This window comes from Cyanistes caeruleus, chromosome 13, assembly GCF_971803275.1.
Source record: "Cyanistes caeruleus chromosome 13, bCyaCae1.hap1.1, whole genome shotgun sequence".
Classification (NCBI taxonomy): Eukaryota; Metazoa; Chordata; class Aves; order Passeriformes; family Paridae; genus Cyanistes; species Cyanistes caeruleus.
This window is the reverse complement of record NC_141713.1, coordinates 1,295,599-1,322,948: the sequence shown is the minus strand read 5'-3', so window position 1 is coordinate 1,322,948 and position 27,350 is coordinate 1,295,599. Positions and strand designations below refer to the sequence as shown.

Genomic DNA, 27,350 nt, shown 5'->3' with positions numbered 1-27,350 from the left:
TGGATCCCGAGGCTTCAGAGGTGTCTGCTCTGCATCTGGAGAAGGTTGGATAGACAAAAAGCTGGAACACATCCTGTGGAGTCCTTTAAATATTCCTTAAGCTCTCCAGGGCTGTTTTGTTTAACCTTTAATGTAGTTGGAGTGTCCCTTCTAGGAAAGCAATTCCTGCCAGCCCCTGGAGCAGTTTGGGCACCAGCTCTGTAGTTAAACATCAGCTCTGCTCTCCAACCTTTTCCTCTTCCTCACCTGAGAGAAATTAATTTGGGTTTCAGAGGTGCCGTAGTTTGCCTCACTGTAATCGTGATTTAAGCGTCGCTTTTGGTTTAATTTGTTTTTAATTGTATCGGATTAGGGAGGAAAAGAACTCGATTTTTTTTTTGCCCGTCGGTTTTAAATTATTGCTTTATTCCAATTCCATCAGAAGCTCGGGGAGAGCAAATCCTGGTTTGTACAAACAGGAGGCAGCATTGCAAAACCTGCCTGCTTTAACAGGCAGAAACGGAGGAGAAAAATTAATTAGTTGTCCTGATGAATCCTTACCCTGATAGCTCCATGAGCAAGCAGAGAGAAGCTTCCTCCAGTTTCTTGAGCATTCCTGTCGAGTGCCCCCACAGAGATACTCGGTCTCACAAGACTGCAGTTTAATCTAGCTCAAGGACTTTCCAAACTCCACAAATCAAAGACCTCTTTTTTTTTTTTTTTTTTTGGGTCTCTTTTTAAATCCTTCCTCCAGAAACATTTAAGAGCCGGTGGGGTGTTAACGCTGAGCTGTGAAGCATTTCAGTGTCAATATGATTTCAAATTTTCCTGTGGAAAAAAAACCCCTAAATTGTGCTTAATCCATGTTTTCTCTATAGTTGTTTCTATCATGTTTTATTTTTTATTTTTTTATGTGGTCAAATATATCCCTCTGCTCATTGGAATAACCTTTAAAATTCCCAGGATGTTCAAATAACAGGAGGAGGATTCCTAAATTCCTTCACCTTACCAATCCACACTGCATTTCGCTCTTGCCAAAAATGCAGTAAAAAAAAAAAACTCCAAAAAAAGGCTCAGAATGAAACAAGATTTCATTTCTTTCCTTCAGGAATTTCTCTTTGGATTCTCAGGTGTTGATTGAAATGTAGGAAATTTCTGGAGTTTTGAAGATTTCCATGGGTTACACACACGTGTGTTTGTGTGTGTGTGTGTGTTTACCCAAACCTACAGTAATTTTTTTTGGTGGATAAGCTGGTTTAAGGAACAGTTTTTATGGAGGCAGAAACTGTGACCTTACCAGTGTATGAAATTCAGAGACTTCTACAGGAACAAGGTAAAACCACAGGTAGGAATTGCTGAATAATTACCTTTAGACCAACCTGAGCAAGAACCTTCCCAGGAGAACAAGCTCATTTAATGGTTCCTAAAACTCAATCTTGTGGATGTCAATGGTCATGCTTGATTATTTGCAGCGGTGTTTTATGAAAAAGCAATAAAAATGCATGGGGAGGGTGCAGAGGAGGAGAGGGAACAACAAATGGGTTGAGTTTTTCGCCGGGTCCCCTCGGTGTGGCCGCGTGTGTTTGTCTGCCCAGAGCTGCCGTGCTCTGCTGCCTGATGAGCGACAGGAGAGCAGCCAGGAGAGGGAGGAATTCTTGGGTTGTTCTGAGAGAAAAAGCAATTACACTTCTGGTGGAGGGATTAACCTGTTTTTGCAGGCCCTGCAGAGCCTGGCTGAGAGGCTTTTTTGGGACTGCCTGAAAACACAGGCCAGGCAAAATTAAGGGAATAAAAATCAGTTCTGTTTATTCAAGGGCCTTCAGGTACATTCAAGGCGTTCCCACACCCAAAAAATTCTCACTTTAATAAGTTTGGTCCATTTGAATGTTGGGGGTTGATCTTCCAATTCCAGCTGCAGGTAATGAAGTCATTCACCCCCAGTTTGCTCTCCCCAAGTCCCTTCTGTTCACATTTCTGGGGGTCTGAGGCAGTGAGGTATCCTTGGCTCCCAGGCCTGGAGAGGAATCGTTGTGTCTGACCAAAATGGGAAAGCAGCAGCTCGCACTGGGAGTTCTGCACTAAAAATTACAAATATGTGAAAAACACAAAAGCGAAAATCCTAAAGCATCATGGATTGGGATGATCAGGGAGACACATCTCACACTCTGCATTATTCCTGCTCTTAATCCCTTCTTTCCCCCCTTTTTCTGGGCTAAAATCATCCCCCAGTAGCTACAACCAAACAATCCCGATATCCACCGGCTTATCTAATGGGGAGCGCCCGCACGCCGTCCCGACAGAGGAAAGTGCCTGATATTCCCAGGAATTCGAGGAGCAGGCAGCTGGAAGAGGAGCTGGTCCCCAGGAGGTTTGAGGTTTCGAGGCAGGCTGTGTTTTGGGGATGAAACATTGGCCTTTCACCCTCGGCTCCGTCCAGCTCCAGCTCCACAAACCAACGAGATCCCCGCGCCGCGCCAATCCCGGCGCGCAAAACCTCACACGCCGAGCTGCCCCCAGGGATAATTTGTCACTTTGGGCACCTGCTGCTGAGAAAAAGAGCAAGAGGTGCAGAGATGTAATCATCCTTCACCTTCCTGCCCGGGGTGGGAGCTGAGCGGGAGCAATCCAGGAATTCTTTCAAGTCCAGGCCTGGGAGCCACCTCCAGCCACCGCCGGCTGCTGCCAACTTGTTACTTGTCAGAAATCCCCTGCATTAGGCTTGCTCAGGCCTTTTGAAGTAGATTGGCTGGAAAAGGCAGAAATAAATTTATTTTTTTTCTTCTTCTTGTTGTTTTATATAGATATATTGTTTTAGGAATGCTGTGGAAGAAAGTTGGAAGAGTAAAATCGAAATTCAGGCTTTGGTTTTTTGTTTTTATATAGAGAGCGGGGGGTTTTTTGTTAGGAATGTTGTCTGGAAGGAGTAAATCTAAACTGGGAAAGGGATTTTATTTATATGTCTATAGATAGAAATAATATTTTTGTGGGGGAAAGTTGTCCTTGTAGGAGTAAATCTGAGTTTGTGCAAAAAAGACCATTCACCTAAGAGCTGGACTTGGTGATCCTTATGGTTCCCTCCAACTCAGAATTTTCTAGGAACTACAGTGCATTTATTACTTGTAATTGCAGCTGGCAGCATTTCTGGTGCATCTAAAACTTGTTTTTCTAAAATAAAAATTTTAAAAAAATAATTTAAAAAGCATTTTTTGACCACAAAACGAAATGCAAATGCATTTTTTGACAGCTCTAGTACGAGAGAAGCGTAAAAACTCCTTCATCCTATAGATTTTGAGGGCTGAAGCGATAAGGCAGAGCAAAGCACAGGCATTATTTATGAAATGCTGCCATTCCAGCATCCGTGGAGGAGCCAGAACAGGAGTTTGTGCCCGGAGGAGATGCTCATTCCACAGGCAGGGAGCGCCGGGGGAGCCCGGAGCAGAGAGGAGCTGAGGTTTGGTTTGCTGGGGTTCTGGTAACTTCCCTCCTGTGGCCGTGGAGCCACAGGACCATGGCAGCTCCTTCTGCACAGACAGAGCCCAGGGGGGAAAACGGGAAAATTTAACCCTTCCCAGAGCAGCAGGAGTAAAACCCGTCTGGATCTGGGGCGTGCGCTGGGAATTGCAGCCGCTGTTGCCACCAGGCTCTCGTGGGACGCGTCCGTGGTTCCATCCCTGGCCCCAAGGGACAGGGAATGGGGATTTGATCCCGAGATTTCCATCAGCACCTCGATGGCATCGCTCCCGCTTCTTCCCTCGCTCGGAGAAATCGGATCTGCTGCTCTTGTCTTCTCCTGCAGCAGATCCCTGGTGGAAACGCTCCTTGGCTGCTCAGGGAGAGCTGTGTTTCCTGCTTTTCCACTCAGGGGTTCCTCCTTCAGGAGGATGTGATACATCTCAGGCGTTGGAATATGTTCTGAGAAAACATTTGACTGCCAAGAAATCGTGTGTTGGGTAAGGCCCCCGAAGGTGGCTTAGCCTGGAGGATTTTGGTGTTTGTTGCCAGTCGGAAATGACTCCCAAATTCCACTGATAAGTTTTCCTAAAGAAAAAAATAAGCAACTCCAAACTGTATCTGTTGAATTTTCTTCTTGAGGTTATCCGTGTAAACCTGCAAACTGGACAGGAGAAGGAGGAAGGTGCCTTTTCCATGTTTATTTGTGGATTTATTTATTTCCTGAGCCCCAGTAGCATCTCTGCTGCTGCTCTGCTTAGGGAGGGCAAACAGAGCAGGAGAAATCCCAAATAATCAGTTGGAGTGAGTTGGTGAGGATAATGAGGATCTGTAATTCAAGCTCATACTGCAGAGGTTCCAAGGGTTCTGGTGGTTCTTTCTTCCCTTGTTCAGACCCGTGAGGGAAAAAACAAGATCCAGATCCTGATGTTATTGCTGCCTTCAAAAGAGAGGGATTTGGGAGGGATTGTTGGGTGAGCTCATTCTCAGGTCTTCATTTAGATAATGTGGCCTCCCCTGACTCCAGGGAAGTCAATAAGGTTTATACCAGAGCCCTGGCACTCTATAAATTAAATATTAGGATCAGTGTTTGAGGTTTAAAGCCCTCCCTCCTCCTCCAGCTCGCATTTTCTGCCGCTGTGCTTTTGTCTTTCTGCCTGAGCACCTTGCTGACAAGTGCTAATAACAAAATGCCAAGAGAGGGTCCAGTCGGAGTTACCACACATTAAACATTCTGAACTTGTCCTTTTGCTCATGGATTGTGCATAATTAATAATTAAACGGTTTCAGTTGTAATGGGTTGACCTCCTTGAACTGTTCATTATTCACAAGGCAAAGGCATCACTCAAACTTCTTTTTCCCCCTTGCCCTTCCCTCGCTCGGTGTGCGCGGTTGGTTTGGAGAAATCAGAGGCTGCTCCTGTCTTCTCCTGCAGCAGATCCCAGTTGTGGAAGTGCTGGATCTTGCTTGGATCTTTCTTGGATCTCAGGGAAGCAGCCAGTCCTGGGAATAACGTTCTTTGAACTCTTTGTGTCTTCACGGCCGTTTTGGCATCATCCCCAGTACCGAGGTGTTTCCCATGCTGGTCAAAAGCCATGGCAGCTCATGAGAAGGAAGGAAGCTTTTCCCAGTCTAAATTGAAAAGATCTGTTCCTCACTCCTTTAAAACCTTGGATTTCTACTTTCCCTGTGTGGTGTGGTTTCGTTTTGGAGGTGGGGAAATGGTGGATGTGACCACACCTCGTCGCTCAGACTGGGTACAGATGTGTAGCTTTGCTTTATTTCCCCGCATTCCCCTCTCTTGGAGTGTCAGACCACATCTGGGAATCCTCAGGGTACAAAATGAGCTTTGTCTGCACATCCTGCACTTGAGCAGCCTGCTTTGGAGGAAGGTCTCCTCCAGATTCAGCCTCGATTTCCCTGAGCCTCCTGGAAGGTTTTGCATTTTTCAGGCAGATCTCTGATAAATCTGTGTCCATGGGATTCCTCAGGAATTCATCTCCTTTCCACCCTGAGATCCCGGGTGTGTTCATCTCCACCCTTCCACACAAAATCTCTTCCCCAGCTCCTCAGCACAAACCAGCCCAGGCATGGCCAGCAGGTGAAATACCTGAATTAAACAGAAAAATACGCCCAAAAAACGGGAAGAAAACCAGGATTTAACATTTACTTCCATCCAGTTGGAATTTTCATAGGCAGGAGCCCCTCGTGCCCTGGCTGTGCTGCAGGACCAGGTTTTTCTGCTGATGTTGGAACAACTTCTGCCCTTGCCTGGATGAGCCCAGAGGGTTTGGAATAACCAGAGTGGGAGCTTCTCCTCCCCTCTCATAATGAGCTTTCTCTCCATGATGGGTCGGTCATCTCCTGTGAATGCAGAAATTATCACCTCCCAAATGAGTGTGAAGTGCTGGATATCCCATCCTGCAGCCCCTGGAGGCGCGTCTGGCTTGGGAAAAGCTCCTCGCTGGCATTTGAGTTAAAACAAACAGCAGGGGAGGATTGCTGGGCACTGCCAGCTCCCCGGGGAGCGCTGTCCTGTGGGTTCTGTGCCCGGAGAATTTCCTCCCTGTCCCCTCTGGGTCCATCCCTGTGTCCCCCATGGATCCATCCCAGGGTCCCCCATGGATTCATCCCAGGGTCCCCCATGGATTCATCCCTGTGTTCCCCATGGATCCATCCCAATGTCCCCCATGGATTCATCCCAGGGTCCCCCATGGATTCATCCCAATGTCCCCCATGGATTCATCCCTGTGTCCCCCATGGATCCATCCCTGTGTCCCCCATGGATCCATCCCAGGATCCCCCATGGATCCATCCCAGTGTCCCCCATGGATCCATCCCAGTGTCCCCCATGGATCCATCCCAGTGTCCCCTGTGGATCCATCCCTGTGTCCTCCATAGATTCATCCCAGTGTCTCCTCTGGGTCCATCCCAGTCTCCTGGGATTCATCCCAGTGTCCCCCATGGATTCTGTGCCTGGAGCATTTCCATCCCAGTGGATTCTATGTCTGGATCATTTCCTGCCTGTCCTTTTTGTGTCCATCCCAATGTCCCCCATGGATCCATCCCAGTGTCCATCCCATGGATTCTGTGCCTGCAGCATTTCCTCCCTGTCCCTTCTGGGTCCATCCCAATGTCCCCCATGGATTCATCCCAGTGTCTCCCATGGATTCTGTGTCCAGATCATTTCCAGCCTGTCCCTTTTGTGTCCATCCCATGGATTCTGTGTCCAGATCATTTCCAGCCTGTCCTTTCATGTCCATCCCAGTGGCTTCAGGGAGAAGTCCAGGGAAGTTCTGTTGGTCAAGAGGGAAGCACTGGGAGAGGCAAATCCTGCTCTGTCGGAGCAAGGCTGGCGTTTCCCTCGGATTTCTCTGTTAATCCAGATAATTTTCACGGGCAGAGCTTTGAAGTGGAGAAAGTTTAATTGTGCTGCCGATTTCCTTGTGTTCCCTCTGCTCTCCAGCAGAAAGCTCCCCTGGATTGCTGTCATTTCTAAGTTTGGAAACAATAACCTCTCCCTCGCCCTGCCCGAGTTCAAAGAGAATTTGGCCACGTTCTGTGAAAAACTCCTTGTATTTAATAGAAGTCTTTGAAAATCGTCGAGCAATTTTGGCTTCTCCTTTTACTCTTGAGCTACTTTTGATTTAATTGTATTTTCCAGCAGTTTCCAATTGTTGGGATTGGAAACAAAGCCTTAATAAGAGTTCTAGTTAATTTTCTCTCTTGTAATTACCGATCTCATTTTTCTGATAATTGGCCACAGCAATTATATGTATATTTACTAATCACACAGGAGGCTCTGCAGTCGTGTCTATCTGCCACCATTGATAATGGCACACACATTGCAGAGGTGCTTTTATCATCTTCTTTTTTCCACTACATCAAAGCTATTTCCCCGTTCCCCATAATGAATACATGCATGCATTTGACACAGTTGTGTGCTAGAGAAATTGTTTGGCTCCCACCAAATGCTGCACGCTCCGAGTTTCTTGCCTGCAGCGCTGGAAGGTTGTATGTAATGATATATTGCTCATCCAAATGGCCAAAGCACTCCAAAGCACAGTGAGATTAAAATAAGTCATTCCTTTGTTAATTTAAATAGGTGCATGTATCATACTTTGCAGGGTACTTTGTGGAGGGATGTCAGGGAGGAAAAAAAAGACGCCGAAAGGTATTTTTAATAGCAAATGAGAATAGATGAGAATGGAGTCATTTGCAGCTGCGTGTTTTATGTGGCTCTCTTGTTCCAACTGTAGGTCTAATGAGATGACACTGTTAAAGTACTCTGCAGTGTAATTTCATTACATCCTGAGCTGTTACACCATAAACACAGTGGAGCTCTCCGTCATTCCTGGAAAAACTCCTAAATTCGTAAAGCCCTTCTTTGCAAATGCTGATGTTGTTTGTTCCCTCTTCCTAATCTTGATTTTTTTTTTTCCCCTCCTGTGCTTTTTTCCCCCTTTTTTTTTTTTTATTTTTCTCCCATAAATACTGGTTGGTTGTTTTCTATCACTAGCCTGGTAAATCCTGCTTTTATTTTGCTCCTTATTTATTTTTTTAATTTTTTTTTTGGCTTTTAAAAAATTCTTTTTTTTGCCTTTTAAATCGTGAACAGGCAGCATATGAGGACAGCCTGGAAAATGAATAAGTGTAAATAAACATGAGTGTAAATAAATAGCGATTGCAGTGAAAGAAACAAAGGTCAACACAAGAATAATTTCACAGCTCTTTGTTAATTACAAGACCATTTGTGTGTTACTTAAATAATCATTAATTTCTCATTTACACTTTCCCTACCTTCCTTTTTACCCTGTGGCTATCATTGTCCTTTTTTCACCTCCCCTCAGTGTCTTTCCACATGTTTTTACCCATTGTGTAATACTCATTAGTTGAAATTCAGTGTTTTATAACACATCCTCCAAAGAATTTGTACCTTTCTGTCTCAAATGCGTGTGAAAAAGGAGATTTTGGGGTTATTATTCCTGGTGAGGAGGGGGTTGGGTTGGGTTTGGGGGTTTTTTTTCTGTGTGTTTTGTTTTGCTGTTATTTTGCTAAAAAAAAATAAAATAAATTAAATAATAATCAAAGAAAAGAACCCAAAAAATTGCATTTCCCTGGTGCTGACCGCGCTCCTTGTCTCGCTGCAATCCCAGGAATCGCCGGTGCTTCCAGCAGGAGAATTCTCGGAGCCATTTGTGCACTTCATCACTCAATGGTGAGCTTTGCACACATCCATGGGCTGGATGGAAATGATCCATCATCAACTCCCAGCTCCCCAAAACCTCCCCTGCATCCCTTCATCCCTTCCCGGGGGGCTTGGGGCACATGGGGCAGCAAAAAAAAAAAGCTGAGCAAATTGCTTAAATGATGTAAAAATTATTTACACAAAGGGTCCTAAAAGTGCTTACAGGGTTTTATTTATTTGGGGGTGGGTTTTAATAAACCTCGCCCTGAGTGTGAGAGCCTTGGAGAATTCGTCTGCCAAACTCAGGTGTGGTTAAAAGTTAAAATTAGAAATTTAAAAATTCAGATTTAAAATTGAAGATTTTAAAAGTTAAAAGCTAAAAATTCAAAGTTAAAAATGAAGATGTAAAATTTAAGATTTAAGATTTAAAATTTATGATTTCAAAGTTAAAAATTAAGATTTAAAATCTAAGATTTAATATTTGAGATTTAATATCTAAAATTAAAAAATTAGAATTTAAAATTAGAGATTTAAAATTTAAAGGTTAAGATTCAAAATTTAAAAATTAAGATTTAAAATTTAAGATTTAAAATTCAAAAGTTAAAATTTAAAAGTTAAAAATTAAAAATTAAGATTGAAAATTTATGATTTAAAAGTTAAAAATTAAGATTTAAAAGTTAAGATTCAAAAGTTAAAAATTAAGATTCAAAATTTATGATTTAAAAGCTAAAAATTAAGATTTAAAAGTTAAGATTTAAAAGTTAAAAATTAAGATTTAAAAGTTAAAAATTAAAATGTAAGATTTAAAAATTATGATTTAAAATTTAACATTTAGGTTGTTTTGTGGTTTTTTTTCCCCCTCTCCTAAATATTTCATATAAAATTGCCTCAGTGTTTAGGAAGGCCTGGATGAATTTGTTGGCTTCTCAGTAATTTTTGTGGTTTAAATCACATTGCTGGGTGTATTTGCTTCATTGGGAACAATAATTCATTGGGAACCTTTTAAATGAAAGGAGAATTGGGGAGAGGAGGAGGTTGTGGAATAAACAATTCTTGAGTGAGCAGAGGATGCAAACCTGGAGGGTAACAGATCCTAAAGCAGCAAAGCAAAGGGAAAAATCACATTTTAACTGCCCCAAACCCCCCAAAATCCAGAAATAATTTGAAAAGGGGAGGTGTTTATGCACAAAATGATGAATTTTTGGGGTGTGACTTTATCCAGAGGTTTTTCCTGGTTTTCCAGGGTTTTTCCTCATCCTCCCCCAAGATCTCAACCCCACAGAGGTCGGGCTTTGCACGTTTTGGGGTAAAAAGTGACCCAAAAAACTGAATTTTGAGCCAGCAGAAAGGATCTGTGAGGCCTGGAATAAAAGCAGACACAACAAGCGGCTGATGAGCGGTTAATTAAAGTAACTGAATAATTAAAGTTTGTGTAACAGAGGCCTCGGTTTTCAGTGGTTTTGGCTTACAAGGACCAAGGGGATCTGGAGGATTCTGCAGAACAACCTTGGGAGTGGAGCTCCAGCTCCTTTATCCTCCCCAAAATGTTGATGAGACCCGTCCCAAACTAAAAAATGAAATTAAAATTGAAATTGAAATGAAATGAAGTAAAATAAAAAAAAGTAAAATAAAGTAAAATAAATAACATAAAATAAAGTCAAATAAAATAAAGTAAAATAAATAAAAGAAAATAAAAATAAAAGAAAAGAAAATAAAAATAAAATAAAATAAAATAAAATAAAATAAAATAAAATAAAATAAAATAAAATAAAATAAATAAAATAAAATAAAAATAAAGTAAAATAAAGTAAAATAAAGTAAAATAAAATGAAATAAAATAAAAAAGTAAAATGAAATTAAATGAAATTAAATAAAATATAATAAAATAAAATAAATAAAATTAAGTAAAACAAAATAAAGTAAAAAAAATTAATTAAATGAAATAAAATAAATAAATAAAATAAAGTCAAATAAAATGAAATAAAATAAAATAAAATAAAGTAAAATAAAGCAAAATAAAATAAAATAAAATAGAGATAAATTAAATTTAAAATAAAAATAAAAATGAAAACAAAAATAAAATTAAAAATAAAATTAAAAATAAAAACAAAAACAAAAATAAAAATAAAAATAAAAATAAAAATTAAAATAAAGCAAGGAGGCAGAGGGAGGGGATAACCTGTGTTAAAATCCCCCCAGATGTCAACCTGCAGCATAAGTGATGGTGGCTAATAGCCTGGTTTTCCCCGGGGACTCAGCTACTTTGGGCTGTCAGATTAGAGCTGCTGCCTCCGACAGCTTCTGGGACTTGATTATTTGAGGGGCTCGGAGTTATTTGTAGGGGAAGGTAAATTGTGTCCTTAATATCTCCAATTTACAGCAGGGCTGGTTTGGTGCTTTATATCCAGGGTTTTATTAGCTCTGCTTGGTGAGGGGTGGGGTGGGAGGAATTATTTGGCTAAAAATAAAAAAAATAAAACCCAATTAGGAGCAAATACATCTTATTTAAGCAATCAATTTGGAATAACGGTGAGAGATGTCAAGTGAGCAGCGTCCCCAGACTTTGTGCCAGTCCCTCCATAAAGGCTGGATGTTTGGATGGGATCCAATTATTCCGTAGGCAGCTCCTGGTGGTCACCTCTGTGCTTATTGTGCAGCTAAGAGAGTTTAATTGCACCTGTTGCAGGCAAAAGCCAGTGCTGTTTGCAGCAGAAACGTGATCTGATAAACAGGTTAATGAACTATCACCCTGCAGGGGATGGAAATAAAGGGGAAATGAAGGGAGGAACCTCAGGGTATTGCGGGTTTTCGGAGCTGGAGTGGGGTTTCCCTTCCCGTCCTCTTCGGGGGATTCTTCGTGTTGTAATCCACAGGAAAATGGGAATTGGCTGTCTGGGCCCTTTCCTGGGTTTTAGGGGGTTCTGTGTTTACACATCTTTCATGGGGAAAAAGAGAGTGGAGCCCTAGGTACCATAAGGGAAGGGTGGGAGAGGGGAAAAATCCCATAGGGAAGGGTGGGAGGGGAGAAAAACCCTTTAAGGAAGGTTGGGAGAGGGGAAAAATCCCTTAGGGAAGGGTGGAAAAGAGAGAAAATCCTTTAGGGGAGGCTGGGAGGGAGGAAAAATTCCTTAGGGAGGGGTGTGAGAGGGGAAAATTCCATAGGGAAGGATGGGAGTGGGAGAAAATCCCATAGGGAAGGGTGGGAGGGGAGAAAACCCTTTAAGGAAGAGGGGAAAAATCCCATAGAGAAGGATGGGAGGGAGAGAAAATCCTTTAGGGAAGGGTGGGAGGGAGAGGAAATTCCTTAGGGAAGGGTGGGAGGGGGGAAAAATCCTTTAAGGAAGGTTGGGAATGGGAGAAAATCCTTTAGGGAAGTGTGAGAGGGGAAAAATCCCATAGGGAAGGATGGGAGTGGGAGAAAATCCCTTAGGGAAGGATGGAAGAGAGAGAAAATCCTTTAGGGAAGGCTGGAAGGGAGGAAAAATTCCTTAGGGAGGGGTGTGAGAGGGGAAAATTCCATAGGGAAGGATGGGAGTGGGAGAAAATCCCATAGGGAAGGATGGGAGGGAGGAAAAATCCTTTAAGGAAGGTTGGGAGAGAGGAAAAATCCCTTAGGGAAGGGTAGAAAAGAGAGAAAATCCTTTAGGGAAGGCTGGGAGGGAGAGGAAATTCCTTAGGGAAGGGTGGGAGGGGGGAAAAATGCTTTAAGGAAGGCTGGGAGTGGGAGAAAATCCTTTAGGGAAGGTTGGGAGAGGGGAAACATCCCTTAGGGAAGGGTGGAAAAGAGAGAAAATCCTTTAGGGAAGGCTGGGAGGGAGGAAAAATCCTTTAGGGAAGGTTGGGAGGGAGGAAAAATAATATTTTGGGGACTGAAAGTCTCCACTCTGCAATAAAAGAGAGAAAATGCAGTTCAATATTTCAGCTTTTCAAATAGAACAGTATTTCAAAATTTCATGTAGAACAATTCCATGGTTCAAAGTTTCAAACAATTCAATATTTCAAAGTTTCAAGTCATTCAGTATTTCAACATTTCAAGTAATTCAATATTTCAACGTTTCAAGTAACTCAATATTTCAACGTTTCAAATAGAACAGTGTTCCAAAATTTCAAATAAAGCAATTCAATATTTCAAAATTTCAAATTCAACCATTCAATATTTCAAATTTTCAAATTAAAACAATTCAGTATTTCAAAATTTCAAATTAAAACAATTCAATATTTCAAATTTTCAAATAAAACAATTCAATATTTCAAATTTTCAAATAAAACAATTCAATATTTCAAATTTTCAAGTAAAACAATTGAATTTTTCAGCATTTCAAACAAACCTGCAGTTATTTTGATACAAACATTTTGTTTTGTGGCACAGCATGAAGAAGCAGCCAAAGGAGAGGCCGGCACCTGAAGATTTAATGGTAAGTGAAAAACTTCCATTTGGATTTCCCACTGGATATTTATTTTTTGGTCATTTACCTAGAAATGAATATTTTTTTCCTGCATTTTTCAGTTCATTTCTCTCCAAGCTTTTCCTGCTCCTGCAGCAATTCCATATTTGCAGCCAAAACCAGAGGTGGGATTGCCATGCTGAATTTGGTGTTCACTTTTGATTTGGGGAGTTTCATTTATTGAGTTTCAGTCAAAACCATTTTGATGCTTGAAACATATTTTCTTCCAGTTTGGATGTCCAGGGATTACATTTTAATGTAGGTCACTCTCTTTTGTCAGCCTCAACCTTCCCAAATGTGAAGATTGGGAACAAAGTGTGGTTAAAATACAGATTTTAATGAAATTCAAGAGCTGCTGTTCTTGCTGATGTTGGTGTGAAATTCAATCAGATTGGCTGCAGGAGGATGAGAGAATGGTTGGTGTCTGTGGAAGGGTTTTTAGGGTTGGAATCAGCTCAGAGCCTACTTCTTGTGCTAACAATTGTCATTTTTTCACTTATTAATTATTGCTACTTCCAGCAATTTCTGTAGACTCACAATCCTCTCTGACTCTTGTCAAATAACTTGAATTTTTAAATGTTCCCTTACTTTCCTTTACACTCTGTTTGCTCAACAGCTTCTCTAAAATCATCCAAATTTATTTTAAAAAAAATAATATTTATTAAAAAAAGTTTATTTGCTGTGCCTGAGATGTGCAAAGACAGTTGGAATCCAGGAATAATCGTAAGGGATTTGAAGAGGATCAGGACTCTGCTGCATCCTCTCATTTCTTGTTTCCACCCTGGGAGCTGCCAGGAGAATAAAGAAGTTTTTCTAGTGCACAATTCTCTGGTTAAAGGCTGATCTCTGAAGATGCCCAGGGGCAGGTGTCTCACAATCCAGACCAGTCTCAGCTGAGATCCTGGTTAGGAAAGTATTTAAACTCTGAATCTCATTTTAAGGATATTAACTCCACCAAATCTGCGCTTGAAGTCGGGCACCTGCTTAAATACCTCGCTGAAATTAAACCTTGAAGTCCATCAGAGCCCCTCCACTTGGGGGTTTCTCATACCAAAAGCTGATTTCTTTATTTTATTTTATTTTATTTTATTTTATTTTATTTTATTTTATTTTATTTTATTTTATTTTATTTTATTTTGGTTTGGTTTAGTTTAGTTTAGTTTAGTTTAGTTTATTTTGGTTTGGTTTGGTTTGGTTTATTTTGGTTTATTTTATTTTATTTTGTTTTATTTTGTTTTATTTTGTTTTATTTTATTTTTTAATTTATTTTTATTTATTTTATTTATTTTATTTTGTTTTGTTTTATTTTGTTTTATTTTATTCATTTTATTTTATTTTATTTATTTTACTTTATTTTATTTTATTTTATTTTTTTAATTTAATTTTATTTTATTTTATATATTTTATTTTTATTTGTTTTTTATTATTTTTATTTTTTATTTTATTTTATTTTATTTATTTTTTTATCTCTTTTTTTATTAACTTCTGCTGGCTGGGAAATTTCTTGCAGTTAGTCACATCTGAGAAAACTTGGAGCAGGTTCTGGAGCTGCAGCCACATTTACCTCATGCTCTATTCTGCCACGGCTGGCTGCCTCAGCTATTAAAACAATGGAATGGGGTTTCATCAAAAAATAAAAACAAAACCTCTCTCCTTTTGCAAATGCACATTTTGGTGATGCCACTTATAAATAAAACATCTGCAGATCCAGAAGCGTGCGTGGGGATGGCTGTGAGCAATAACACCACTCCAGGGTGTAGAGCCATAAAAATGAGGCCAAAGGGTGAGTGCCTGCGGTAGCAGGGAAGTGCACAGATTTATCTTTACAACTACATGCCCTGCAGAGTGCTGCTCCCCTCCAAAGGAGGTGTTTTGGGAAATTATTTGGAAATTCTGGCACCTCTGGGAAAAAAAAAATATATAAAAAAGGAGTGTTCCTACTTTTTTAAGGGATTTGTTGCATTTTTTTAACTCCCTGCTTTTTATTCTGTTAGAAATGAACTTACAACAAGTAGTAAAACAGGAGCTGCTCACTATATTATATTATATTATATTATATTATATTATATTATATTATATTATATTATATTATATTATATTATATTATATTATATTATATTATATTATATCACATCATATCATATCACATCATATCATATCACATCATATCACATCATATCATATATCATATCATATCATATCATATATCATAATTATATTACATTTATTATATTTATCATATTACATTTTTAATGTTATATTTATTATATTACACTTTACATTACATTATATCATATATTACATTATTTATATTATATTGCATTACATTACATTATATATCATTTACATCATTCATATAATCTATATTACATTATTTCTATTTTTTATATAAATAATATTTATTACTATTTATTTTATATTATTTATATTATTCTGATATACTATTTCTATAAATATATATGTTTAAATATGTATAATATATAAAATATATTTTTTATATATATATATATGATATATGTACTATATTATATTTATAGAGTCAAACCCTTTCTATTTTTACTTTTCCCCAGTCCTGTCAAGGAGGACTTTATTTATAAAATTAATATGAATATATACACTAGCACCATGAGTCTGTGTGCACAGATGCACACAAGAAATGGACAGAAGTTACATAAAATTACATTTAAAAAATACAATTATTTTTATAATTATAAAAATAATTATATTTTAAAAAAATAATTTATAACTATTTTTTATTTTTTTATATATATTTTTATAATTACGGGGCCAGGAAAAAAAAAAACAACAAACAACCAAAGAAAAACCCAACTTTGAATATCCCAGAATCACTGATTTGGAAAAGCCCTTGAGGGTTGTGAAGTCCATTTGATCCCCAAGCAGAGCAGAGAACATTCCTTGAACACAAATACCGCGTGAATTCTGAAATTTCCCACCTTTTAATTCCATATTCCTGACTCTGGTGGATGTCAGGAATGCCCAGAGGGAAGCACTGAAACCCCGGATCTTCGAGGTCACCTCCACCCAGAGCAGGATCTCACCTCCTTCCTTGAGTTTTGGTGCTTTATTTTTAATTAAAAGCATGTTTTTAATTAAAAGCACAGTGCAGACAGCGCTGGGAGGTGTCACACACAGCCATCCTCACCTTCACACGAGCCAGAGCATCATCTTCCTCCCCTTCCCGCTGCTTTGGGGCCACTTTAGGATAATTCAAGCCTGAAAGCAAAACAAAGGTGTAACTTTCCTAACAATTCATTTTTCTTTCTTTTTTCCCTTGATTCTTCTGTGTTTTTCTCTACTCCTGGATTTCTCAGACCTCTTTGGGCTGAGCTCTTTTGGGATCCTCCCTCGTGGGGATCCCGTTTGGGGTCAGGACAAAACTCCAAATCCTTTCAGGATCTTGTTTCTTGTGTTTATCAGACAAAAATATTTAAATCAAAAAACAAAAATTTTTATCCCAAAACTGGGCAGGTCTCTCCAGACTTTCTGCACAAGTTTTATTCACTGATGGTACAAAATGCCCTTGTGGCTCACTTTGGCCTCTGAAGACACAAAATGACCCCAAACTATGCAGTTCTTTTATCTTTATACTTATTTTTACCCAATTAACAATAGACATGTTAATTATTTTTCTTAATGACCCAATGACCCAAAACCTGTTTACTGCACTGTGGCATTTTCTGTCCAGTCACTCACTATCACCCAAAAACCTCTAAAAGAAGAACATGAAGAAGAAAGAAGGAAAAGAAACAACATTTTAAATCCTCCATCTTGCCTTCTGCTTTCTAAACTAACTTTAACTTTTTGTAATATTACTTATATTTAATTTATACATTTATATATAATATTTGGAAAATTCTTATTGATAAATTTCATTTCATTCTTAACACTTTTTCACCCAGTGACTTAAGAAAACTCTCTAATGTACACATTCAGGCTTTGATTTTATTTATTATTTCTTTTATTTATTATTTTATTATTATTATTTCTCTTATTATTATTTATTTTATTTATTATTTATTTTATTTATTATTTATTTTATTATTATTTCTTTTATTATTATTTCTTTTATTATTATTTCTTTATTTCTTTCATGATTTATTTAGTCACTGCCCTTTCTCCATTGCAGCCATCCCCAAAACAAGTTATCCCCATTGGTTTTTCTGTACCCACGTAATCAAAGCTGGTTCCACAGCCGTGAAATAAGGAATTTCACCCAGTAAAGAGAAAATTGTCCATTCAGGGAAAGCAGCAACCTCAGAATTTACCAGTGGTCATCCTAAACTTACTCTGAAACGCTGCTCTTTTCTCTCCTGTTTGTTCCTTTTTAGGAGAAAGGCAGAGAGGGCAAATTAAATTGAATATATTCCTGTATTATCACAGGGGAAGCCTGCACAGCACATTCCTCTGGCTCTCCCCTCCCTTTCCAACACCAAAATCTCAACAATTCTCCTGCAAAAAGACATTTTTCCCCTTTTCCCCTGCAGGTTTTTTGCCAGCAACTCAGAGTTTTTCTGGTTTTGGGGGCTGTGCTTATTCAGGAGTTGTGCTGTGGCGGCCCAGGCGAGGTTTCAGCTCACGCCCAGAGTCCAGGGAAGCATCCAGGCTGGGGATGCGCCTGTATTTACGGTGTTTTCCCCAAGCTTTCCATTCTAAGCTCTATTTAATGGAATCTATGCATAGTAAGTAATCAGGTCAGAGAGAAGCAACATCCCCTGTTTGAGATCAATCGCTGGCTAATACTTTATCTAGGCCACTTTATTATCTCATGCTGATTCCATTCCCATTCTCCTCCTCCTTTGTAGCGTGCGCTTCAGCTGTGGTAAAAGTACGGCTGGCATACATATTAAAAACATATACCCATTCTATCTGTATGTAAATGTGGGAGGCACAGCTGGATATTGCAGGAGTTTGATTTACTAATAGTTATTATCTGTTCTAGCTGTTCAGAGGCAAAGAGAGTCGCAGAAAACAAGCTAGCGCAGAAATTGCCTTTATGATATCACCGCCCTGCTTTGGTAATTGTTTAAAATCTCTTCTTTAGCTGCGAGCTCGGCCTGGCCTTCTGCAATTCCTTTATTTTTTTTGGGAATTGCTGGAGTCTCTTGGTGAGGTGTTGTGTTTTTTTGTTGTTAGAGCAGCGTTGAACTCCTGCGTGCTGCGGTTATTGGAACGGGGGGGCGTTGACGTAAAGAAATTGTATTTGAAACACCCAAAGTGGGGAATGGAGCTGTTATTCCCTTGTGCTTTCCTGTGGAGGCATCAAAGCAAAGCCTTTAGGATTTCTCCAGGAAAAATTGGGCAGGGAGAGGATCCAGTCACCTCCCACACGCCATTACCTTTGCCCAGATCTAATGATTTTATTTCAAATTGTTCCATTTTCAGCGCATCCAGGAGCTTTTCTTCTTTTCAGAATTTAAATAACTGATGCTTCTTATGTTGATTAATTTAAACATCATGTGATAAAACATGTATCATCTGTGTCAAAACCACTGACATGGTCTTGAACAGGAAACAGGAACAGGAAAACCTGTTCTGCTTTGGTGTTTTGTTTCTTTCAATGCCTAATGCAATTTTGAAATTCCCCATTCCTTTGCATCCAGCAATCCCTCCCTCCATCCCAGGAACCCAGATTTTATTTGCTATAATAGGTATTTTTCCCCCCAGATAAACAGTTATTTTGTGTATTTAAATGTCTTGGGACACATGTCAAGATGTCAGAGACTCTTAGAAATGGATTCTGGCTGCCTGTTCCTACAACTCCAACAAGTCCAAGAAGGAAATTAAAAATGTGAGGATTTGAAGTAGTTCTATTTTCTGTAGCTTTATTTTAGAGGGTCTTCACTGTAACTAAACATGTTTGCGGTTTGTGGTGTTAAACCCCTGGCTTCAGCTCTCAGGAAATACTTTTATGGTTTAAACAAACAAACGGAGGATCAGCATAATCCTGCCTGGATTTTCATCTAAACCCTCAAAATAAAGCCAATAAAACACTGCTTCTCAGGCTTGTCAACACAAGGGCTTTCCCCCAGTGATATCACTGAGTGGCTTTGCGTGATGATGATGATTTTTGGGCTCTCAGCACTTTCCTTTTCACAGCCACACTCCAGAGACCCTGGGTTTAGAGACCCATGGTTGCTGTGTGCACCTCTCCAGATGTTTGGCCATCACAGGGAGCCAAGAATTTTCCCTTTTTAGTTATTTCTTTATTACCCTGGGCTGGTGCAGGATTTCCCATCAGGGATGATGAAGTTGTCTGTGTTTGGACCAGTGAGGGATGGCTTTGTTTGCAGACGTTCAGCCTCTCCTCTGTCAGCCCCAGTTATTATTCCATGCCAAGGGGAGGTTCTGACAGACACCAAACACACACAGGTGTGAAGGAAAGGGCTCTCTCCTGGTTTCTCAAGGAAAAAAAAATTACAGAGACCGGTAATTTAACTGTTATAGAATTATTGAGGTTGGAAAAGACTTTTTAGGATCCTCCATTTCAACCACATGTGATAAATACGGATCTTCAGTCTCTCAGTTCAGAGATGCAGTGCAAAAGGAGTTCTGGATCAAAGCCTGGATACACCGAAGATAAAATTTATATTGAGGATTTCACAGCAGGGCTTGGGATGTTCCTGTCACTGAGTGTTCATTATCTTCCTTGCTCAAGGTAGCTGGAGAGGAAAAAAATCTGTGTTTCTTCAGGTGGCAGCATTGCTCACTGAGCTGAAATTGGGAAAGGTGGGTCAGGGATATTTCCCCCTCTGTCTTTCAGAAAAAAAAAACCAAAAAAAAAGGGGGAGAAACCCATTCTGTCAGTGTCACTAAATCCAGCAGTCACCCAAGAGCACGATGGTGACGAGGTGAGCTGGGGGCTTTGGATTCATTCCCTGCCTGCTGCACCCACTGCCGTGGGATCACCCAATTCCTCCAGCAAACATCTGACTTCCCCTTCCCCACGTGCCCTGGAGCTGCACAAAATAGCAGCACTTCCCAGAGAAACGTGAAAAGGAATGACTCGAGTTGGCTCGAAGAGGTGTTGAAAATCTAAGGAAATTGGACAAAAACAAACTGGCAACAGCTTACAGGGATCCATATACAGTTCATATTTTTTGGTTACTTGAGTCTCCTGGGCTTTGCAGTTTAATTTGAGCAAATGTTTCATTTGGCACTGCTGGTTGTTGAGTAGTTCTCCAGGCACAGGGACAAATATTTACATCTCACTCATTTCGGTAGCAGAATTGCAAATCTTTCAGTGACTGGATATTGAGAAGTTGTGCATTTGCCTCGTTGATGTTTTATGTCAGCTGTCTTCCTTACGTATTTATTTTTTAAAATTTAGAAAAAGAAATCTGCTAGCAGTTCCAAAATAAGACCCATATCCTTAAATCCCAGAATAGCATCCTTTCTATTCACTCCAAATTCATCAAGGAATTTTCTCCAACAGGCAACTGTTGAAATCCATGTACACTTTTTTTATTTGTGTAATGAAATTGGCATTTGAAATGTATTCAGACACTCTGCATAGATTAAAATGGCTGGTGCTTGTGCAGTACCAGCTACATGTGGGTCTCTAGTCCAATTAGCACCTCAGGACACTCCTGCAGTATTAAATAAGAGTAATAATTGCCTATGAATAAGCAGAGTATAAAGCAGGAGATAGAGATATGGCTTCTTAGTGACCTGTGTGCATTATGCCTCAAATCCCTTAATCAGATTTGTGCCGCTTCATTCTTCCATCCGCAGAAATTCAGCTGGAGGATCAGAGCCTAAAGTAGTAAAAAATCAATTAATACGACTTTCTAATTTGTGCAGTTGACAAAAAAAAAAAAAACACAGAAAAAAAAAAAATCCCTCATATAAATAGAGGACATTTTTCTCCTGAAGAGGGGCCGCGCTGCAAGATTTTTTTTAATTGGATTTTCATTGTGATTGACAGCGCTTGATTATGACAGTAACTTTATTTGGCTGGACTGCTAGAGCCCCCTTGTTCGAGGTGGATTTTTTTTTTTTTTTCCCTTTTTTCTCTTTTTTTCCCCATCAAAAGCCTTTTTTTATTCCGTGCTGTTCCCGGTGGAGTTTGTGAAAGAACCTTTTAGCACCTTTGTCGTCGCCATCCCTGGTGACGATTGGGCCCAGCTGGTTGCGGGTCACAAAATGCTCCTCTCACAAAGCAAAATCTCCCTCGTCTCCATAATTTTAAGAGCTCCAGAAACCTGTTGAGGATTAGAAGTAGCTTTAGATGTGAAATGAGTGTTAAGTATTAGTAATCGGGAGATTAGGGCCCCGGGGACAACGGGAGATAAACAACCGCAATTAAGGCAAATCTGCCAGAGTAAACAAAATTGAGCAGAAACAGATGCCCTCGCCATTTTGGGGGATTGATTGGAGGGCACGGAGGAATCGATTTTTGTCTTGTTTACACTTCCAAACCCCTGTGATAAACTGGGAGGCTAAATATTTCATAGCGCCTGATTTTAGTTAATTTTTCTCGGCTCCTCACAGTGACCAGGCCCGGCCTCGCTCAGCCTTCACAGGGAGCAGCTAATTGCCTATGAAGGGCCCCTGTGTTTAAATGGGCTTGACAGGAATTTAAATTTTGTTTCAATCAACCTCTGTGCTCACAGCCTGCTCCAGTTTCTAATTTTTAAATTAAACATGATTTCTTTTTTATTTATTTTCTCTTTTTTTCTTTTTTTTTCTTTAAGCCGCGGCCTCTCCTCCGGATCCGGCTCCCAGCCGGGGCAGAGCTCAGAACACGCGGCTTTATTCAGGTTTTATTTATTTATTCAGGCTGGAACACCAAAATACAGCCGTGGAGAAGTTCATTGTCCCATAAATGTGCATCTGCCTGCTCGGATTTGATGGGAGAGGTTGGGGGAGACACTCTGCTGGTGTAAATCGGGATGAGCGTGTGCCTGCTGGGCTGAGGAGAGCCAGGTTTCCACCAGGGAAAAGCTGGATTAAAATACAACTCTGAGAGTGGAAATGGTGCTGGTGGCCTCAGTCACTGTTCAGTGACCTTGGGAGAGATTCAAAGGAATTTATATATTTTTTCCCAAGCCAACTAGTGGTGATATATTTTGCCTTTTCTGTGTTTTCAGCAGGGCTCTGTGCATTTACTCCACCATCATTTCATACCTGGGCTTTCTCTGCTCCTCAGACCAGGAGATTTGGCAGCACCTTCACCTCGATAATTTAATATTTTCTTTAGTCCCTTAACAAAGCCTGGCAAACACTGGGATGTTATTTTGCACTCCGTGCAGGCAGCGTGTAGCCGTGGAATGCAGGATGATCGTAGCGGTACTTCTAAAAACAACTTGTTCATTTGCAGAAACTTCATCACAAAAATGCTAACGAAGTACGAGCTGTTTCATTCTCCCTTTTTGCTTCCAGCCACATCATTTTCAGGGTTTTCTTGCTTTTGTTAATTGTTGTTATTTGTGCGTGTATGCACACAGCGTTTTCTTCTCCAAGGTTTGGGTGACAAACATTTAGGAGATTGTTTCAGTTTACTTCAGCTTAGTAATTTGCTTAGCAATTTTTTTTTTTTTTCCCAATAGAAAAAACTTGGGGAAAACAGTTGTTTTCTTCACCCTTCTCCCCCGGTCTAGGAGAACACTTAGTCCTCATTTGAAGGAAGTGCCATAGGGAACATTTAGTCCTCATTTGAAGGAAATACTGCAGGGAACATTTAGTCCTTGTTTGAAGGAAATTCTGTTTCAGCTTTTAATTCCTGACTCTGTTTGGTGTCACCGAGACCGTTTGTGTGCTGGAGCTGAGGACACTTCTGCAGCTGCAGCTCCATCAGAGTTCAGGTCAGGTGTGCATTTCTGGTGTGAATCTCTGCTCTTTCTGAGCCTCCACTCTTTCATTCTCATCACAGCCAGGTCTTGAAGCTCACAAATTGAATCGATTTCAAATGAAACCCCACCAGAAGATGTGCTCCAGGCACACACCTAATGAGCTCCAGCTACTAATGGGCACTGAGGCCACAAACCAGACCAGAGCTGGGCAAAAGTCAAACCTTTTCCATCCCTAAAATGTTGCACCGAGCGTTTCACTCAGCAGAGCTGCTTCTGTTGTCGACAGCTTGCTAATGTTGACAGACTCCATCAGCCTTGGGCCACTCTCCCCATTCTTCCTCTGCAGCTCTTCTTAACCTCAGCAGCACTTGCAGAAGTAAACTCCAATTCGATTTCGGTGGCTTTAGTTTGTTTTAAGAGTCATAACACAAAAACTGAAGTAGCTTTGCTGGGAGCTGGCTCGTTTTCAGCTGAGCGGCGCGAGGAGTGCCAAGGACGGTTACTGGTTTAACAACAAATATCAAAAGCAGAACTGCTGTGGAAAGAACGATCTGCAGATGGGCAAATAGATTCCTCTGCACCACAGCCAAACTCTAAATTCTGGAATAAATTTCAGTCTTTGCCACAGGAAGGGAACAAATAGCAGACCCAGGGTCCTGCAGGAGGAGGGGTTGAGTAGTTGGAAGTCAGGTCCAGCTGTGGAGTGGAGCTGCTCCGATTTCTGACCCAAAAAATTCCCTCCTGACCCTTTGTCTGGTGATGAGTTGCCAGCTTGGACACATCAAATACACAAGGGGTCTCTGAGGTTTGTTTTGGGGTCACCAGCTGTCCAAAGCTTGGAAAAATAATACTTTAATCATAACAAAGAATCTGTATTGCTGTTTAAAAATGGAAATTCAGGTGAGGTGTGTAGACAGTTGTTCTTCAGGTCAAGGTGTTGAGGTCGAAGTGAAGCTGTTCTTCCTCTTGGTCCATCCCTCAGGCCTGGGGGCTGTTGTTATTTGAAGACAAATTCTGGAAATTGCAGGAGTTTTGGTGCCTCAGCAAAACTAAACCAGCTGAAAATGGCTTGCAATTAACTTTTATCATATAAAAAGGAAAAAATGTGTCAATGAGAGTCAATCTACAACCTGATAAATAATAGGGGGAAAAAAAGTACTTCTCAAAAGAAAAGAAAAAAAATAGGAGGACAAAACGTAACCCCCGAGGCTTCAGTGCTTCGTTGTGTTACCCATTTATCTTTGTTTTGTATCATCTTTTCACTGTCTCACATATCATCAGAGGGATAAAATCATTAGTGTGCTAATCTAGGTAGCCATAGTTCTAAGGCTGACCTAGGCTAATCTGCCTTTGCAATTTCAAGAACTATCTTTGACTCCTGTGAAAGTAACCTTAAATTGTAGTCTTGTAAGAATTCCAGAGCTGTATCCTTCACTCCTTCTCCTAATGAGGTTATGACCAAATGCTCATTATAATTGCTTTAGACTCCTTTTAATTTTCAAGCTTATTAATCATAAGAAGAGTTATTTAAAATTGCATAAATTAATCTTAGATTAAAAGCCCATCAAAGCCTCGAAACAATTAAGAATAAGTAGGATTTCCCTGGGGCAGCAAGTTTTATTTTAATAGTGTAGTCAGGTGGATATCAGAACATTGAAGTATGGTAGTGATTAATGTATGCAAAATTTAAATGAGAGTTTTTAAATGGCAAATCTAAATCACATATTGACCTAACTGTAGGCTTTAACTGCATTGTCTGTCATATATTTAAACTGTTTAGTAATCAACGTTTTAATTACAGTGTGTGTTAGGGAGGCCGTGCAACAAACAAAACTCCCCACTTGCCGAGTGCAGGCTGGGCTCTGCTCTCCGCTGGGGAGCCAGGAAGGAGCAGAAACTTCCAGGAAAAGAATCAGACTTGGTTTTCCCTGTGGATGTGTTCTTGTTCCTGCCTCATCTCCGCCCAGAAAACGCTGCTGGTCCATGCTGGGAGTGCTCAAGGTTGGACTTGGAGCAGTCTGGGATAGTGGCAGGTGACCCTGCCCAGGGCAGGGGTGGGACTGGATGGGTTTTAGGGTCCTTCCAGCCCATGGTGCTGTGATTGTGTGATTCCCTCCCCTGTTCTGGAGCTTTCTCTGCAGCACCCAGCTCTGGAGCCTCTCCAGCACAGCCAGCACAGTCCTTGCCCTCAATAGTCTGAGGACAGGAGCGGGGAGAGAGAACTGGGCCAGCAAACACTCGCTCCCAGATCAAGCACAGCCTTGCAAGTCCCCAGGAGGAGCTGGAATTTTAGGGTTAAGCTCAATCTGTGATCTGCAATCCCGTTTGGGAGAGAGGAGGAGGCTGCAGCTGACCTTGCTGCAGCTTTGGGCCCCTCTTGGCAGACACACAAACCGAGCCTCCCAGCCCCTGCTGCTCCAAGCACCTCAGGTGCTCACACTTCCCTTAAAAGGGTTTTTAAAAAAAAATAAAAAAATCCCAAAATTTCAAAAGGAAAACAAGGGATGGAGCAGCTGGATCCCACTTCAATAGTGTGGTGCAGGGTCCTTCCACACGTGGAGCATCCCCTGAGGCCGCCCTGCCACCTCCTGTGCCTGTGAATTAACCATGGTTGGGGAGTCGGCAGAGAGAGAATTGGCCTGAGGATTCCTCGCTGCTATTCCTGGCTGTGGGAGCCGCAGTTGGATCCTGTGGATAGCTGGCACAGATAATTAGAACAGCTTTTAGTGTGGCTTGTCCTTGGAGGCAGCAGCTTGAGATGGAAAATCCTTCCTCACTGGAGGCAGGGGTGGAGTGGTGAAATCCTGACACGTGCTGAGGTCACTGCAGGGAGACCCGGGGTCAGTTCGGGGTGGTTTGGGTTACTCAGCACTCTGTGTCCCCAGGAATTTTGGGAAGCTCTTTGGGTTACTCAGCATTCTGTGTTCCCAGGAATTTTGGGAAGCTCTTTGGGTTACTCAGCATTCTGTGTCCCCAGGAATTTTGGGAAGCTCTTTGGGTTACTCAGCACTCTGTGTTCCCAGGAATTTTGGGAAGCTCTTTGGGTTACTCAGCACTCTGTGTTCCCAGGAATTTTGAGAAGCTCTTTGGGTTACTCAGCACTCTGTGTTCCCAGGAATTTTGGGAAGCTCTTTGGGTTACTCAGCATTCTGTGTCCCCAGGAATTTTGGGAAGCTCTTTGGGTTACTCAGCATTCTGTGTCTCCAGGAATTTTGGGAAGCTCTTTGGGTTACTCAGCACTCTGTGTCTCCAGGAATTTTGGGAAGCTCTTTGGGTTACTCAGCATTCTGTGTCCCCAGGAATTTTGGGAAGCTCTTTGGGTTACTCAGCATTCTGTGTCTCCAGGAATTTTGGGAAGCTCTTTGGGTTACTCAGCACTCTGTGTCTCCAGGAGTCCTGGGAAGCTGGTGCAGCTCCAGAGCTGAGCTTTGTGTTTGTCCTCTGGGATGTCGGACTTGTCTCCCATTAAACTTGAGGATGGGCAGGAATTTCCCCTGGAATACATGCCCTGAGTTAATTCCAAGAGCTGTAAAGAGCACAGACACCTCAGCAGCAGTGGCAGAACCAACCGGGATGTGCTGCTGGACAGGCAGGTTGGAATTCTTTGGAGCTGGAGGGACGAGCTCAGCATTTGCTCTGTGCTTTGAACAGAGCACCTGGAGTGGGGGAAGGCATGGAAATCCCACCTGCTCTGGGAGCACTGGGAATTCAGTGGTTTGCTCACATTTCACATGGAGTTAGTGCTGGCAGGGCTGGAATTCTGCTCAGGTGGAACAGGTGCAGAGGCAAAACAGATCCCGGGTGTTGAAGGGAGAGCTGGGTCAGAGGATGCTCTTCCCATTCCCAATTCCTCCTGCCAGGGAGAAATGAGGGAATGGCAGGGAAGAGGAACAAGCTTCCAAATTTCACTTTATTCTTCCCAGCTGCTGTGCTTTGTGCAGGAAAAGCTGCACCTGATGCATTCAGATCACGCCAACAAACTGCTGCATCTTCCTCATCCCCCCTTTAAAAAGCTGCAGGTTAAGCAGCCAGCCAGCTCCCCTCAAAGCAGCCAGCAGTAATTTTTATTTTCTCAATTTGTTTTAAGCCTGGGCAGACTGTGCTTTCCTGCACACTGTCCTGATGGAGCCCTGACCAGCGAGCGTGCAATGCCCCCAGCCCTAATGTGCCATTAATGATAGGTTAATGTACAGTAAAATGTTTTTTGGACTATGGGTTCATTACACTTCTGAGTGCAAGGTCCTTCTGCAGAGCGCCCAAGGTCCCATTGCATTATATCATGCAATAAAAATACCCTTTTCATATCACACACTAATAAACTGTATTTGAAATGCTGGCTGAGGGCACGGCCATTGTCTTGATAGGCTGTGCCTGCAACAGTTGGGATCTTTTGATTGTGGGTTTTTTGGTTCTGTTTTTTTTTTTTGTTGTGTTGAGGTCAAAAAAATTTTAAATGGAATTCGTGGATTTGGCTGT

General features: G+C 41.1%; 1 protein-coding gene and 2 long non-coding RNA genes across 6 annotated transcripts in view; 2 read left to right on the top strand and 1 right to left on the bottom strand.

Moving 5' to 3' along the window:
* MAP2K5 (mitogen-activated protein kinase kinase 5) overlaps positions 1 to 27,350 on the top strand; it is a 126,793-nt gene that overhangs the window by 94,868 nt on the left and 4,575 nt on the right. For 3 of the 4 annotated variants that reach the window (XM_086849624.1, XM_086849623.1, XM_086849628.1), the window contains 2 exons: positions 8,586 to 8,647; positions 12,987 to 13,032. In XM_086849624.1, the coding sequence (XP_086705750.1) occupies positions 8,586 to 8,647; positions 12,987 to 13,032 (108 nt within the window). Of the gene's footprint in view, positions 1 to 8,585; positions 8,648 to 12,986; positions 13,033 to 18,022; positions 18,132 to 27,350 lie in introns of those variants that run through there. The other variant, XM_086849622.1, reaches the window with a different exon arrangement.
* Positions 688 to 8,536, top strand: LOC147650643 (uncharacterized). The gene is made up of 2 exons (XR_015275978.1): positions 688 to 6,303; positions 6,385 to 8,536. It is a non-coding gene; the product is annotated as an uncharacterized LOC147650643 (long non-coding RNA).
* On the bottom strand, positions 18,058 to 21,258 carry LOC147650642 (uncharacterized). Its single transcript, XR_015275977.1, has 2 exons — positions 21,171 to 21,258; positions 18,058 to 20,837 (listed from the first exon to the last, which is right to left on the bottom strand). It is a non-coding gene; the product is annotated as an uncharacterized LOC147650642 (long non-coding RNA).